Source organism: Pteropus alecto, unplaced genomic scaffold, assembly GCF_000325575.1.
Source record: "Pteropus alecto unplaced genomic scaffold, ASM32557v1 scaffold160, whole genome shotgun sequence".
In the NCBI taxonomy this organism is placed as follows: Eukaryota; Metazoa; Chordata; class Mammalia; order Chiroptera; family Pteropodidae; genus Pteropus; species Pteropus alecto.
The window spans coordinates 108,994-125,950 of record NW_006429864.1 but is presented as its reverse complement, the minus strand read 5'-3'; the positions used below and the strand labels follow the sequence as shown (position 1 = coordinate 125,950).

Genomic DNA, 16,957 nt, shown 5'->3' with positions numbered 1-16,957 from the left:
GAAAACCGAGGCCAGAGAGTCTAAAGTAAACTTTCCCAGACACCGAAGTGGGAAGTTGGGTTTCGAATTCAGACCAACAAGCTTCAGAGGCCAATGTCTTGATCACGGTTTCCTGCTTCTTAGAGATGGGCCAAACCCTCTGGGCCATCAGACACCTAGAGGCTGGCCCAGGCTGTTCCAAGATAGTTCTGAGGCTCCCCTCCCTTCCACTTCAGCCCATTCCGTTAATCTGTTTAGGAAAAGCTTCAGCTAGAACCATAGACCACGTTGTAGGTTTCAGCCTCCTTGGTATTTGATGCTATTGACCACATATCCTGGCAATTCTTTTTCTTGGCACTCTCATTTTATTTGCCCCTTTCTTCACTTGCCACCTACACCTCCCCTTCTCTGGGTGCTGCTTCTCAGATTCTTTTGCAGTCTTTTGGGGGCTTCTGCTTGTCCCCTAAGCGTCCGTGTTCCCCATGGTTCTTCCTGTCTCTATTCAAACTTTAGAGTGAACTTACTTCCTGTGGCTTCTAGTATCCCCACGCTGGTGATTCTCACTTCTTAGAGAACCCGTCCGGCACCCATCCCTCCACGTCCAACTACTTCCTTGGCATCTGCATTTGGATTTGTCAGATATTTCAAATTCAGCATGTCTACAACTGACCTCGTCATCTTCTCACACTAGCTTGTCCTGAATTACCATCTGGCTGCAACTGAAATTGTCTTTGAGACTTTTCTTTCATCCCTCACACCCTGGTTCTCAAGGTTCTAAATAGCCCTTAATTCTTATTCTTCTATTTCCATTGCCCATCAGATCATCACATCTCTCCATTGGTCTTTGTGATCATTCTCTAATCCAGATTCCACCCTGCAGTGTTCATTCTAAAGCACTTACCCCATATCCAGCCATGGTCTATAGGCAAGATAAAGCCCTCACACCCTGGTCCTAAACTCAGATTTTGTGTCCCACCCACACTTCATGGGACTTGGAAACTCCCCAAGAGCTAAGATACGTCAGTTTACTAAACATTAAACATTTGTGTTAAATGCTGAGGCACAAGGATGACTGAAATGGTACCCTGAGATTAGATTACAGTCCAATGGGGGTGGGGAGGTAGAAAGAACCTCAATCTAGTAATGGTAGGGAATTTAGAGGAGGGGATTATAATTATGTCGATATTCTCATCCTAAACAAACTCAGTGTCAGCTAAATGTTGAATAGCAGGAAATGTTTGCAACTGTACTTGGTAACAAAAAGTTGTTTGCATACTACATCAGTGTTTTTTTAAAGGCTTTCATTTCTTTTTGATTCCCTACCCACTTCCCTCAGGTTAGACCTTGAGGCAAATGCCAAAGCAATTCAGGTAGTGAAACTGCTGTCATCTTTCTCTGCCATCACATCTGCTAACTCTGAAGGTAACTTCCTTCAGACCACTTCTTCCTTATTCCATGGCCAGCACCTCCCTGGATTAATGGAAACACTTTCCTAACTGGTCTTCCTGCCGCTAGCCTACCCTATTCTAGTCCTTCTTGAAAGTGAATGCCAAATGGATTTTCCCAATGTCGATGGCTCTTCATTCCTGACCAAGTGAAATTCAGGCTCTCATCAACACGGACCCAGCCTATCTTCCAGCTTTCCTATTTATTTCCTTTATCTCTGCAACATACAGAAAACCTTACCCAGGCCTGGTGCTTTCCTGACTCAAGCAACAGGGACCATCTTTCCTGCTCCCTTCTCATCTATTAAAATCCTACTCATTCTTCACAGCCTGGCTCAGCAGGATTGGGGATAACAAAGGACAAGAGCTTTAGTTACTGAGGCAAAGTGTTCTCACCCTGTAAGAAAGAGATCATAATCCTTATATCATGAAGTCATGGCATAAAGCTAATAAATAAAATTTACTACGTTTGTGGCTGTTATTTCTCTACCCCATTCACATTCGTTGACCCAAAATGCCTTATATGTTTCCACGCATTCTGTAATTCACACAAATTTTAGTTTATGTAAAAATTTATTTGACCAAAATGTAGAAAAAGTGAAACTATTACATATGATACAGTCGCAAGAATCTAAATGAAAGTGGGTTTTATTCAATTGCACGATTTGCTAGTGTATCTCCTAGGTAGTGTGATGCATAATAAATAGGAGTGAGGGACAGAGGAGGATAAAGCTAGAAGCAGGGTGATTTTCAGTCAGAATTGTAAACTTGAGTTGGCCCCCCACACTGCTGGGGAATATGGAATGTTTCAGCTCTGAGATGTTAACTGAGAAATAAGAATCTAACAAAGCCAAAATGTGCAGCTGTTTGTCTACAAAAATACTCCATATCCAGTTTAATCAGGAGTTTCCTGGTCTTTTATTAACTTGGTCCTGAAGAAGGAATTAAAGTCCTAGATATGTAAATCTTCAATTTATCATTCCCTGAAGTCCAGAAGAAATGAAGTTAGGCCAGTTACTTTACCTCTGCTGCCAGAGAGGCCCCTTCTGCCCAATATTTATTAATAGAAAAGCATTCTTGCTCAAATTATTGATGGCGAGCAGTCTTCACTGTGGCTTCCCTGAACAAGACTAAAATCTACCATATTTGTTCCTACTGAGTGGATGGCCTCATATCAGAGCAAATATTATGACTATTTCCCAAGCATTCTCATGCTGACCACTCGGAGGATGTTTGTTCTGAATGGTAGAATGTGGAAAAGAGCCAGAATGATTAGATTGACCTATCTGTGGTTTATGGTTTCCTACAATAGCACCCCACCTTGCTCTGGATGGAAAACCCTCACCTATTTTAATGTGATGGCCTCCCATAGTGTATCTGACAGTGGCCCAGAGGTTCTATTCTTGAACCTTTTAAATTGACCAGTGACTAGATATTGGAGTCTGTGTTTTGAAAGTGTGCGGTTGTCTAACTGCACAGAAACCAAATGCCCTCAGTCTTAAGATACTATGTTCAATAGTCGACACCCTGCCTACCTTAGGAATAAATGCAATTTAAGGATAAAAATAGAGCTGAAAAAGCTGGTGCCATTTGAAAAGAAAGGAAGGAATTAAATTTAACTGGTACTCAAAGCTTCTCTGATACAAAATATTTGGTCACATATTCATAATTTGCTTGACATTTCCAGCAAAGCGCAGATACAGTAACAAAAGAAACTTCTTACAAGAGAAGAGAAAGACACAGAGGTCTGGAACGTCTGTTGGAACACGACTCTTCTGTTTTGGTTATATACAGTTAAGTTCATTTAGTGTCTGATCCAGTGTCTGATGTAAGCCCACGTTCTCTTCTTTGGCCTGGGCAAGTTTTTCTGGTGAGGTTTAAGAGTAGGAAAAAAAATAAATTAATAAGCATCTTTGTTAAAGGGAAAAAAGATTTTCTAAACTCCACACTGCCAGAACAAGTCATAGCAGAAAGTACTTTGCATTTTAATTATTATAGAGAACTATGAAATAATAGAGATCAAATACCAAATTTGGGAGTCAGATAGGGATTGCAGGATAAAATACTGGGTGTTCAGTTAAATTTGAGTTTCAGATAAACAAGTACATTTTTTTCGTATAAATATATCCCAAATGCTGCATGAGATATACTTATGCCGAAAAAAAAATTATTCAGTGCCTATCTGAAATTCAAATTTATCTGGACATCCTGTATTTTAATCTGCTAAATCTGGCAATCCTAGAGTCAGAACACCTGGATTTGAGCTCCAGCTGTGCCACTGAAGTAAGCCATTTAACCTTCCTAGGTCTCAGTTTCAACCCCTATCTGTCAAACAGGGATAACAACACCAATGCGTGGTACGGGGGTTATTGAGAAAGAAATGAAAAATGCTTTAGAACTTACGAAGTGCTACACAAACAAAAGATTTTAGTCCTAGATATGGGTGACTTAATATATTTCCCCCTTAGTGCCAGTTAATTAGTCCTTGAGCTTTTGGGAGGAAAATATAACCCTGTAACCCATCTTTCTTTTGGTGCTTCTGGGAATGGCTGTTGAAATCCCAGGCATAATTGTGTTATTATGTCTATGTGTCCAGAGCAATGTAGTTAAACTCCAGGTAAATGCAACATGACTGAAATCTAAGCCAGACTACGGGTATGGTATTAAGTGATTGAGTTGATGAAATAAATTAAAAAAAAAAAAAAAAGTAAGATGCCATTTAGAGCTATGCATGAAAGAGCATGAGGGAGAACTGGTTTACCATGAGTGATAGCCAATAAGGGACTAGGCCAAGACTCATTAAAATACTGGAGGGAAGCAAAATGTCTCATAAAATGTGATAGGATCAGCTTGGAAATTTTCAGAGAGAAAAAAACATGACTGTGCAAGATAGCTAGCTGCCTTTCAACTACTGAACCTTTCATTAGATAAGGCACTTAAAAAAGAAAAATCAAGCCACACTGATCTGGGAGGATTCTACCAGAGAGAAAACAGTGACTCACGTCTATTCGGTCTAGAAGGACACGTGGTAATCGAGTGCCTATTACTGTAAGGCAATTTCTCCATTACCTCATTTAATCCTCACAATAATGGAGATACTACCTTTATTTTGCAGAAAAGCAAAGTAGCTTGTTCGAGGTCACACAGCTAATGTAGAGGTAGAATCTAAACCCAGATATCCTGCCTATGAATCCTGACTTCACCTTGCCACTGGATTCCTGGCATAATTGAAATCCCAGGCACAATTGTGTTGTTATGTCTATGTGTCCATAGCAATGTAGTTAAACTCCAGGTAAATGCAACATGACTGAAATTTAAGCCAGACTATGGGTATGGTATTAAGTGATTGAATTGATGAAATAAATTAAAAAAAAAAAAAGTAAGATGCCATTTAGAGCTATGCATGAAAGAGCATAGCTTTCAGACCTACTTTATTAGGTCTGAGATAGAATAACTTTCCTGGAAAGTGTTAATTGCCCTTGAGAATCGTGACAGGCCCATAGACTGTCAACAGGTAGTAAGTAGTCCGAATCATTGGCCACCAACATTGTCAATGAAGTTCCACTTAGGTGCTTAGTTAGGCAGAGTGACTGTGGAGGCCAGGCTGCAGTTATTTTCAAAGAATGGAGGCTACAAATGTCTGGAAAAATCCCAAGAAGAAATATGCAGACAGAGCAAACAGAAAACACCCACCCCCACACAGTCTGTAATCTTCCCAGGGACTGACGTATGGCAGTACGGGAGGAAGTGGTGTATACAAAAGTTCCCGGTAGATGGCAGCTAAGAACAGGGACAGGCTGGGAGTAGAAGGCTGTAGGTCATTTAGGGGAGATGTATTTTGGAGCAATGAATATAAAGAAGAATCGAGATACAGGTTTCCGCTTGAATCAAAAATTACAAGATAAGAAATAAAAAGCTATAGGGACCCAAAATTGATGACACTACTTGGAGAGTTCCATGCCAGATGTGGCTCAGCCATCAACACGTTAGTGTTTCGGGGACAATCTGAGGTAGTGGTGGTGGGGTGCAGGGGAGAACTAGATAGACCATTTGAAATTTGGACTCTTTTGGAAAAATCTATGAGCTTTCGGTCACTATAACCATGACCTTTTAGCACCCACAGGTTAACTTATAAGTTTTTTTCCAACCAAACCAAGGCTCCTGGTTCTAGTTAATTTACGTATGAGGGGAGGCAGGTGTTAGCATCTCAGGCAACTCTGGAACTCAGGCAAGGATCACCTTGCTACCTTTCTTTGGCATTCCAGCAGCTTCCACTCCCTTTCCCTGCTAATGGGATACTCTTTAATTCCCTGTAGGGTAGTTTCTTAAGGGCAAAGTATAGAGGTGAGCTCATGAGTGAATTTCCTCCCAGGACTGGGAGCTGGATAGATGTTCCAATAACAATGAACCCTAGGCAGTCTCAGAATATAACACAGAGAAATGAATGTGAAGAGGAGGAATAAAGAGACCAAAATGCCACTGCCACTATTTGAATCCGTAGAGCAAGCCCCATTCAAGGGTAGCCTCTTTTTAGACACAAGCCTGCTGGTTTTTGCAAGCTCTGCTGACCCCATGAAGCTGCTTAAGAGGGTGGGCGAGGCTGCACTCAAAACAATTTCTATATAAGGAAAAACTGCTACTGGCATGCAGATAGTTAGCTAACCCAGCATCTGAGAGCTCGTGCCAAATTGGTTTGTGTTTTCACAGCATCAAAGAATCATGTGGGCATAATTTTCTTTCTGAAATGAGCTCTTCATCCGAACCACCACTTTCTGTTGCAGCCACGGTCAAGGGCATCACAGCCACTACGGCTCAAAAGCGGCAAGTGGAGAAAATGAAAATGAGAGGGCATGAAGATGAGGACCGCCCGTCTTTATTTCAGTCACAGACACAGCGGAAGGTGGCTTGGAGGGTCAAACCAGGAGGGAGGAAATGAGAGCTTCTAGAAGCCCACGGAAATAGGCACCGCAATGAGAAGGCAGACTTCAGTATTGCTAAGACAGAGGGTGACACTCCCACTGTTTCTCAGAGAGAGGTCATGTCGTTCAGAGCATGGTCCAGCTCCTCGCTGATAGCCTTGTACTTGAGCTTCTGAGCGTACAGCTCGTCTAGAGGACGGAGGTCCCCGGGGAGAGAGTTCGGAAGAAGAGGTACAGGGAACAGGACACGAGGGTCGGAATGGTGTGCCACAGATGAGCAATGAAAGGAAGAAAAAAAAAGTGAGAAAACAAAGCATGAACTAAGAGGAAGTTGTATCCTATGAAAAACAAATGAGAAAACAAAAGATTGACAGAGTGATTTCTAAGTGGTTAGAGGTCCTTCAGGGGATTAGCCATAATGAACCTTTAAGAGTGGTGACCAGAAATGCAGAGCTTCTCAAGGGTTCCCGCCCTGGGATGTTTCTGACTTTTAATGATGTCACCTGGTTCAAAGGTCATCCTTTGGAACAGGTGCATTCCCCTTCTATGGAAACCCCACTTCCCAAACCAAACATGGGACACTCTTTTTAGGTGGAACAAGCAGCTTGGGAGATTCTGTCTGGACCCTAAGATCTGAATCCCCGAATTATTTCATGAAGAACACAGGACAAAATTTTTTTAAAAGTTGGAACTCTACAAGAAATTCTGGAATCTGTGGGCACCAGACTTGCAGACTAGAGTCTTTATTTAGTCTCTACATTCTCTATATTTCCGTTTTCTCATACGGTGATAAACTCTGAGCGCTCTGGGAAAGAGCTTCTGTAAAAATGCAAGGCATTTAAAAAATGCAAGGCATCCCTCAGAAATGAGGAAATGGAAGGAAATTCTATCTAAAGACTTGTTCTTTTTTTAAATTGGCCATATTTGGGTCTCTGTACTCACATGTGGAGCTAATTAACCAAAAATATTTTACGTCTCAAAAAATGGCAACCCAAGTCTTAATTTGATTTGCACTGTCCAATTCCAGTGCTCCAGACCTCCAGATGTGACATCGTGCTGCACTTTACTATCCTAAGGCAAACAAAGCCCAGCTCCGCCCCTGCACGGACTTCCCCCCGACTCTGTGGATGTGTCAGGTAGGGGGAGGCAGAGCAAACATAATCAGATAATTTCATACCTTCCAGGTCATCAATTGACTTTTCCAGTTTTGCCACCGTTCGCTCTGCAAATTCAGCACGGGTCTCAGCCTAAAGAAAAAGACAGGAGTCGCTACGATTGCTTCCAAGACCGGCCCCAGGAGAAACCTGACCAGCTGGGTATGATTACTCACCTCTTTCAGTTTGTCAGACAGAAGTTTAATTTCTTCTTCATATTTATCCTCCTTTTCAGAATACTGTGGGAGAAACCAAAACACCGCTTTAAAAAACATTTTTTTTAAAAGCGTAAAAGAACACCAGTTCCCTGCTCCTTGGAGAAAAGTATGAACATGCCCAAGAAGTCCAGTAGAGGCAGGCACCTTTCCAGGCATGAGAAATGTGTGTAAAACTCAGAGACCCTTTGGATGATCTCTTTTGGATGGTACTGATCCGAAGGCCTGAGCTGACAGCTTGAGATATAAGTGTGATGAAGGTGGGGCTGATGACTGGATGAAAACACATGCTACTCAAGGCCGTTCACATCTGTTTCCGACCCCATTTTCTGCCAACTTCCCTATGGCGCTGGCCGCTTCCTCAACAGATTCGGTGTGCTCTCTCGTCTCCCAGCCCTTGTCCGTGATGGGACCGCCCCCAGGATGGAATGTTCTCTTCCCCATTACTACTGTAAGAAATCATGTATTTCAAGGCTTAACTCAAATTAATATCAGCTAACACTTAACAACTGCTTGCTATGTTGCCGGATAGCCCTAATCCCATTTTATACTTGAGTAAAGAGTCAAGTCATTTGTTCAAGGTCACATGGCTATCAAGTGACCAAGCCTAGACTGGAACCTGACTCTGAAATTTGAGCTCTTGGCCATCATCATGCTCTACAGCCTTTTGAAAGGTCACCTTATGACACCTTTCCCAACCTTCCAAGGTCCCTCTGGGGAAGTTCCAAAACACCCTGTTATCTTGTCAGTCTCTTCCACTCGACTCAGCTCTCGCAGGAGCAAAGGCCATATTGTCACTGTAACTTCTATCTCTGTGGCCTCGAGCAGCATTTGGTATGCACACCTGGACTGTATTTATTCATCCAACATCCTAGTATCAGATATACGCCAGGCACAAGGCTAGGACTAATGACACAGCTCTAAACAAGTCAGATATGGACCCTGTCTTTAAAGTTCACAATCCAGCAAGACAGGTATCCAACTGAGTATTACGATAAATGTGATCAACCATCATGATTGGGAAAGATACAGGTGGGGCGATGCAGCCGAGAAACACCTAACCTAGATGAGCAATTGGGGAAAGCTTTTCAGAAGTGCCGTTTAAGCAGAAGCCTAAAGGATGAATAGTTGGTTAGCAAGCAAAGAGAAAAGGAAAGGCCACTCCAGGCTGAGTGGACAGCAAGTTCGAAGAACTGGAGGTGACGAGAGAACACGGAATGGGCGTGAAGCCGAAGTTCAACGCAACTAGAGGGCAGCAGGAAGAGGGGGAGTGAGGATGAGACGAAGACGGGAAATCCGGCGGGGCAAGCGGCGCCGTGAAGACTGCCCGTTGCTCCCAGGTGATTCTATCCTGTAGCGACTGCTCTGGGTACCATGTCAACCTAAAAATCCCCAAATTCCACCTCTGATATCTGGTGCTCAATCGTCAAGAAGGTTATTTCTGGAGGAATCAGGGAATTCAAGTGAGGATCAGGGTCTGTATTTCTAGGATTATGCTCAGATCTCCCCAGGGAGCCTGACTGGGCACCAGTCTCACACTCCTCCTTCAGCCTCATGAGAAATGGAGATAAAAGTGATGCTAAGACCCCAAGGAAGAGGGAAACCGAGCCGTCGAATGCCCCTTTCTGTGGGAGGAAAACCCCAGCTGCTGGGCACCCCAAAGCTACCATCAGCAAGTACAGGTCTAAGCCCTGATACCCAGGCCTGCTCCCGAGTCCCTGGGGGAGAAAAAATAGAAAGTGCAGCCAATCACCCTCCTGTTCAAGTCAACCACCAACCTTTTCAGAGGCAGCCTCCAGTGACTTCAGGTTGTTAGTGACATTCTTGAGTTCTTCTTCCAGGTCACCACATTTTCTGCACAACGACAAAGGATTTTTGTGTCTTTTCCTCCCTTACAGCAGGCAATTCCCCGAAAAGCAATTTTCCAAAGGAAGAAACCATACCGTCTGGGGCCCCCACGAGGAATGTGGGAAAAATGTTAATGGCCTTTTCTGGGCCGGAGCCTGAGTACTTATCATAATATCATAACCCTGTCGTGCCAAGAGAAGGCGCGGCAGGCAGGCCAAGGATATTTGGAAGGTCTGTGGAGTGCTCCTGGCCTCTTGCCAAGGCTGAGGCAACAGGGACTTGTGGAATCTATGACTGATGAGGCCGACTCCGGAAGGTGTAGGAATGAAACGAAGAGCAGGAGGCTGGGAGACCGCAATCAGAGTTTACTCCAGACACTGCCGGAAGCAAGTTCCGAACGGATTTGTGAAACTAGATCCCACTCATGGATGCGGGATGCAGGATGAGGGATGCTTCTCGGAACTGGAGGGCCCAGGGAAGCGGATTTTTGTTGTGTTGGAGCTTGTAGGATTCTGGTCAAACTTCTCACTGCCCCTGACCCCTCCGCCCAGGAATGTGTCATGGCCAAATGATGACATCAGGAGCAAAGCATTTAAACACTGAGAGGTATGGGTGAGAGGCAGCCTGCCTTTCATAGGTCAGCTTTCTGTTAAGAAGGCACAGCTTCCTAAGATACCTTCTCTGGGAGAATGAGGCTTCTCTGCTATCAGCTGTCTCACTCCTACTTCCCAATACTTTTGTGGGAAGAGTCAACCCATGGACAGTAAGTCGCCATCTCTTTATCAGCCACAGAGGCAAGGAGGAAAGACCGAGCATTGTGTCCCAGATGCCCATCTACTACTTGACCAGAGGCCCTGGTTGGTGTCAACCAACTCCCCCCAAGACCTGAGCTGGGCCCCACTCGGTCTTGCTGTGCCACTCACACTTCAGACACCTCGGCACGCTCCTCCGCCCTCTCCAGCTCACCCTCCAGGATGACCAACTTACGAGCTACCTGTAGGGACAGAAAGGATCATCAGAGACTGACCCCCAACAGCCACGTCTAGTAGGATGCCCTCCCCATGCACACGGCCAGGCTGAGCACAGACTATGTGCCAGCATGGGGCTTTCTGCTGCTTCTTCAACTCTGTCCTAGAGAATATCTAAATTCTGTCCCTCGGACTCCACGAGTGAGGCAGATAGGAGGGGAGAGAAGAGCTGAGACCAGGGAGGCGGGCAGAAAGGGAACTGAGCTTTCACCGTCTGAGGACCCACGGCTGGGGACCATGATCCTCCATTTTAGCCAAACTGTGCTAAACACCCAGCTACGGGACAAAAAGCCATCTATCTGGTCGATTGATTTCCCCAAGTCAGACAAGCGTCACAGAATTCACCAGGATCTTTTGGCATTGTGGAAGATACAGTTCTCAGCCAAGTGGCGTCCCTGGAACAACAGATGTGGATGCAGATGGACAGCTGACCTAACTGAGAGCTTCCTTTGGGCGGCCCCAGGGTCTCCCTATCATGCATCCATTTCCTCCCCACTTCCTGCTGCTGCCGCCATCTGCCACCCCCACTCACCTCCTCGTATTTGCGGTCGGCCTCCTCTGCAATGTGCTTGGCCTCTTTGAGCTGCAACTCTTGGATCTCCATCTTCTCCTCATCTTTCATGGCCCGGTTTTCTATCACCTTCATTCCTCTGCAAGGGGCAACCTGGTCGTTACCGCCACCACGCACACAGTACTGCCTCATCACACACCGCCCCGCCCCGGCTCACCCAAATACTGTTCGGACATCTGCCAAGAAGCAGACTCCAGAGAGGAAACTGTGGAGCTGCTCGCATGCATTTCATTGTACTTAACGCTGGGCACTGATCTCAGTGCCTCAAACTTCATGACCGCCCCAGGAAGTACTAGGTACACTGTCCCCATTTCACAGAGACTAAGTGACTTGCTCAAGGTTATAGAGATAGTAAATGGCAGAGCTGGGACTCAGAACTGGTGGTCTGTGTCCAGAGTCCGTGTGCCCAGTCTACACCGCTTCTAACTCGTAACGGGATGTACTCGTACTTCGACTGTTACTACAGTGTGCTTAGAGGTTCGGGCCGGCTTGTCTACGAGACAGATGAAGTCTGCTGTAGTGGGTAAAGGGGTATGCGTGTGTCACGGAAGACTTTCCAGAAGAGAGTCCACAAGTGAACGAGGAGGGGAAAGTTATTCTTCAGTGAGGGAGCTGTATAAGAAATCCCAGAGGAATGACACACACGGCAGGAGGTCAGGGTGGCCGGATGGCAGGCTGGGCACTTGAACGTCATGCTAAGGGTTTTACGCTGAGGTTGCAGGGAACCAACCACTGGAAGGAGTGAGTAGAAATCAAAACAATGGATGGATTGCAGTGGAAAGCCTAGGTAAGAGGCAGGTACTGAAAAGGTGAGGGATGAGGAGAGCCTGAAGAAGATATGTCCTGGGGCAGCCGAAGTCTCCCACAACTCAGCTGGCTGACCATGAAATGAGCTCACTCTGACCTGCGCTGCTTGGCGTGGACCAGGTAAGATCAGCCCCTCCAAAGAGGCTAACCTGGGATAATATATCCATGTGTGGTGTGTCCGCCCGGAGCAGAGGGCCGCATTCTTCTGTCGTCTAATAAATACTTCCATTTGGGCTGTCACTTTCATTCTCAGCTGACTGCCACAACGCTGCACACCTGGACGAAGCCGCTAGATCAGCAGGTGAGCAAGCTTAGAAAACTCTCTGCAGCCCTGGAGATCAAAGTGACCTGCCCAAGGCCACATAGTATATGGCAGTGGAAGGACTTGAATCTAGATTCTCCAGCTTCTGAGTAGAAAATTCTTTTAACCAAAAAACATCAGCCTCCAACAACGGTCTCACCAAAGTCTTCTGGTGACATTATACAGGTGAGAGGCCTTCCTAGACTTTCAGAGTTTGTCCTGGGGATATCCTGGAAGTGAGACATCTGGCCAGGCTAGTGTGACAGTGCACACGGGCAGCAGCTAAGCCAGGCCCCAAGCCCAGCCACGAGTACCTTGTGACGAGATCTTTCACACTTCCCTATGGCTGTCCCCTCTCCCTCTACCAAGTGGCTGAAACGGACTCTGCCCTGGGGTCAGCGCCCTCGGCATTGGCTATTCCATGCATGGGAAGAAATCTGTCAATCTCCAAGATTCCCCAGTTGCTTTTAAATCTCCAGTTTATGGTCACAACAGCACAATCAGAAATGAATCCTTTGGAGGAGTTCATCCTGGAAACCATGGTGCATTGGTCAAGTGAGAATTCTGGTGGGATCGTGTGGTAGACACACAATGATCACTGGCCCGGCCCACACTACTGCCACAGAGAGAACCCACTTACACCACACAGCGATGGCTGCTTCTGTGAATCAGTCTGAGAGAATTGTGCCAGAGAAATGTCACGCTCTGGAGGACAGAGCACCTTGCTGGAGACCCAAACGCAGCGTTCATGCTCTGGAAGTGAGGAGCACTGTCAGTTGCAAGTTCATCAATGGTGCCAGTTTGCATGTGTCCCTGACATACTGTTGCCACCGTCCAGTGGCCCAAAGCCTGCCTGACAGCACTAGCAATCATCTATGCAGATGGCCCGTTCTAGGTTTTCATCTGTCCCATCTCATATCACCCCAGAAATTAATGTCTTGAAAACATGGATGAGACTCAGTGGATTTCAGGCTCTGCAAACTGATCACCAGTGAAAGTCACACTTGTAGTTATATATGTCCATTTTTCCTGCCTTCCTCTGTCTGGGAGTTTTTTTTCTGTCACCACCATGACAAAACACCTACACAGTGTGATGGTTTATAAGGCGTTTTTGGCACACACTGTATGTACGTACGTACGTGTGAGCATGTCACGTGATCTCACTCATTCTCATCCCATTTCCCAGAAGCCGACACCAAGGCCACGGGATTCAAAGCTTCCTTACCTCTCGCTTTCATCAGCAGCCTTTTCTGCTTCCTCCAGCTTCTGCAGGGCTGTGGCTAGTCGTTCTTGAGCTCTGTCCAACTCCTCCTCCACGAGCTGGATGCGTCTATTGAGAGCTGCCACATCCCCTTCAGCCTAGGGAGGTCAGAAGTATGGCCAGGTTAGGAGGTAACAGGCCAGCCAGCAGCGGGAGCTTCCCACTCACATGGCGCCCTCCCCTCAGCTAACACGATCCCCCTGCCAGAGCCCACCCAGGAATACAAGTGGTTAAGAAATTCACATTCTTGTCTGGAGAATGTGAATTTTCTGTATGATCTTTCCAGAAAATGTCAGCACGCACCTGCCATTCACCAATGAAGGTGTGTGTCCCGATACAGGGTGGGAAGTCAAGTCAATATGGACGAGAGACAAGTAAACCCTATGCTGTGAGAGGTAGTGCTGACCTCTCCATGCATGGGATTCCTAGAGAACAAGGCCACCAGTGACCTGGCTCACCCTGCCATATAATAAGGTCCGTTTCTGGTGACCTCAATGGCAAAATAAATGCAATATGGAGCCTTCAGTTAAATTCTGGGAAAAAAAAAATTCTGGTCATACATTGTGGGGGAGGAGGCAGCCCAGATAGGACACCATACTTAATTAGGTCTGGCCAAGAGATGATGGGACAGAAAGATGTAAGAAAGAAATCTTGGTTATAGGCATGGAGGAGATGTCTGAACAGTGTTACTGGCTTTTCAAAGTGTTTCCCCCAACAAGGAACGTAATGTGGTAGGATGTGCATAAAAGCGAGAACTCCAGGATCATCAAGTGCTGGCGTGCTTTGCCAGTTTGTAACCACGTGGTGGCTTCGCCGCTCTGAGCCTCCCTATCGAAGGGTGAGGCATTGCACCTGGCAAGTGGGAAGTCCTACTAAAAGGCAGCTCTTACAGCTATGACTTTGCCTTATTTAATCCTCACGTATCTCACCCATTTTATAGATGGGAAAACCAAGAGGCCGAGCTAGGTGAAGCAATTGTTTCGTGCCACAGTTGGTAAGGAATGGCCCCTGGTGCCCCAGCCCAGGGCTCTTCCCTTGCTGAACCTGCATCCTGAGTCCTGTGGGGGCTTCGAGACCACCAACACTCAGGAAGGGATACTGAGAGTGGGTGAAACAGGGCTCAATCAAGGGGAGAAGTGAAGGCCCCCCAAAAGCCACACTGGCTTCTTCGTATCAAAATAAAGAATCTCCGAATTGGGGCAGGCTGTAAAAGTGAGTGGGAAACCACTCCCTGTCCCGCCACCTTATACAGCAAGAAAAAAAAAAAGAGAGAGAGCATTAGAATGAGGCCAGAGCTGCCCCAAAACAGAGACAAGCAGGCAATGTTTCTCGGCTCCAGAGTGTTAGCAGCAGATGGACGGGAAGCTCCCATAGGTGTGCCTGATGGCGGCCTCCTCTGAAATACCAGTTTGGAGGATCCATTAAAAACCACTGATGAACTCTTAAGACATGTCACCCACTCCTTCCAATGAGTGGGTGCCCATTAGTCTTTTTCAATGGCATGAATCTTAACTCCTTCAGCAACTGGAGCAGGGTCTGAATTTTCCCCCCAATGTTTTTTAAGTACATTCACAAAATTGTGCAACCAGCACCACTAAGTCCTGAACGTTTCGTCACCCCAATGAGAAATTCCATACACGTTAGCAGTCAAGAAAATGATTTTTAAGATCATACAGAGATGCTTGATTTAGGAGATTTTTTTTTTCTTTTCTTTTTTTTTTTTTTTAAGCGAGTGGCTCCTTATGTGGGGGATTCTGAATCCTGACAACCACACTTTGGGAACATTTTCAACTATCAGGAAGCGAAAGAGCTCTGAGATGCATTCCTCTATGTGGACATATACATATATATGTATTTTTGAAAAACTGCTAGTCACTGCTAGTCATTCTGGGCTCCACCCCTTCCTGTAATCAAAGCTTCTACACTCTACAAAGGATTTCCCTTATAAGGTAAAAGAGGCTTGCTAGATACATGTGGCAAAGGAACAGGAAGATGTCGGTTAATCACACAAAAATCTAAATGAAACCAGCTGTTGGAGGCAACCCCAGAAGTCTGCCACATGCTGGCTATTGGCTCTCTCTACAAGAGACTGAGAGGTTTTTTTTCCCGCCCCCTCTGGGCTCCATTCCTTTGCCCAGGAACCTTCTTCAGGCTTTCCCCCTCCTGACCAAGTAAGAAAAGCACGCTTTGAAAAGCGAACTTTTTAAGAAGTCTGCAACTTTCCAAAAACATCACTCCTTCCAACTGGACTGTCCCACTCCTGTCTTGGCTCACGGCTGAGGGCCATTTTTAAGCAGAAGTAATTGTCCTCTAGTGGGATAACTTGGGACGAGATCAGAGAGAGGGTTACGTCGGTTACGTGTGCAAAAGAGGCCAAACCAGCTACTGCTGGAGGCTTACACAAGGCCAGAGCAGCCCTTACAGGATTAAGGCCGCAACTCAAGCCAACCCCAAAGCAGTCCGGGGCCATTCCCCAGATCTCTCAATATCCATGTCAATTCCATCTGGCTGGGAATCTTCTTCACTTCTGGGGTCCCCACTGAGCTTTCAGGGTCCCTCGGCTTCCACCCTCTGCCCACTTTCTTGCCTTTGAGTCTTTGAACAACTAAGTGTCCTGTCCCAGAATATTCTTATTTATTCTGTAAGATTCTGCTCAATCTCCATTTTGAAGCCCTACTAGATGGCCACTCACTTCTCTGCCATGATCCCAGAACAGAGACGCCTGGAATGCAAATCAGCTTATGTGTCTGTCTCCTTTACCCCCATTAGATTGTGAGCTCTCTGGGGGTAGAGGGAGGGAAGAAAAAAAGAACCCACAGGAATATAGCACCTACTACATGTCATAAGCCATGCAGGGAGGTTTTTCTTTTACTTGGGGCCCTCCAGCCATTCTAGGGAGTGACCATAATTATCACTCCTACTTTACAGATGGGGAGACTCGCTCCTAAGGGTTAAATACCAATCCAGATCTCTCCCCAGGCGTGGCCACCATCTGTCTCATCCCGAGGGGTAGTCAGGGGATGGAGAGAGGGCAGCGAGGCCCCATTATCTGCCACATAGAACGATCCGGGGGTCTATGGTCCCGTGCTAACAAATGCAAGGGTCTTCTGGAGGAAGACTACTGGGTTCCTCCCGCAGCCCTGGTTCCAACAGGGACCGGCTGGGGAGAGAAAGGCAGGCGGCTCCGGGATGAACTTCCGCCCCTTGCCGGGAGCAGACACGTCGCCGCCGCGCCCCTGAGAACAGCTGGGAAAGTTCGGCGGGAGCCGGGAAGCCGCAGAAAAGGCGAGAAAGTGCGACGCAATCTCCCTCCCGCCTCCAAGTCGGCCGGTCCAACCCCAGACAATGGAAGCAAGCTGGTTTCCACTCTCACTTCCCGCTCCTAGATGCAGCCGCGCGCCCTCCCCCCCAATCCGGACCCCGGCGCCA

General features: G+C 46.4%; 1 protein-coding gene across 1 annotated transcript in view; it reads right to left on the bottom strand.

The window, feature by feature from the left end:
• Nucleotides 1-1,978: 1,978 nt before the first annotated feature.
• TPM4 (tropomyosin 4) overlaps nucleotides 1,979-16,957 on the bottom strand; it is a 21,192-nt gene continuing 6,213 nt past the window's right edge. The window contains exons 3-9 of the mRNA XM_015586684.2: nucleotides 13,493-13,626; nucleotides 11,121-11,238; nucleotides 10,484-10,554; nucleotides 9,491-9,566; nucleotides 7,674-7,736; nucleotides 7,521-7,590; nucleotides 1,979-3,291 (exon numbers count right to left, since the gene is read on the bottom strand). Of these exons, the coding sequence (XP_015442170.2) occupies nucleotides 3,209-3,291; nucleotides 7,521-7,590; nucleotides 7,674-7,736; nucleotides 9,491-9,566; nucleotides 10,484-10,554; nucleotides 11,121-11,238; nucleotides 13,493-13,626 (615 nt within the window). The 3' untranslated portion in view covers nucleotides 1,979-3,208. The remainder of the gene's footprint in view (nucleotides 3,292-7,520; nucleotides 7,591-7,673; nucleotides 7,737-9,490; nucleotides 9,567-10,483; nucleotides 10,555-11,120; nucleotides 11,239-13,492; nucleotides 13,627-16,957) is intronic.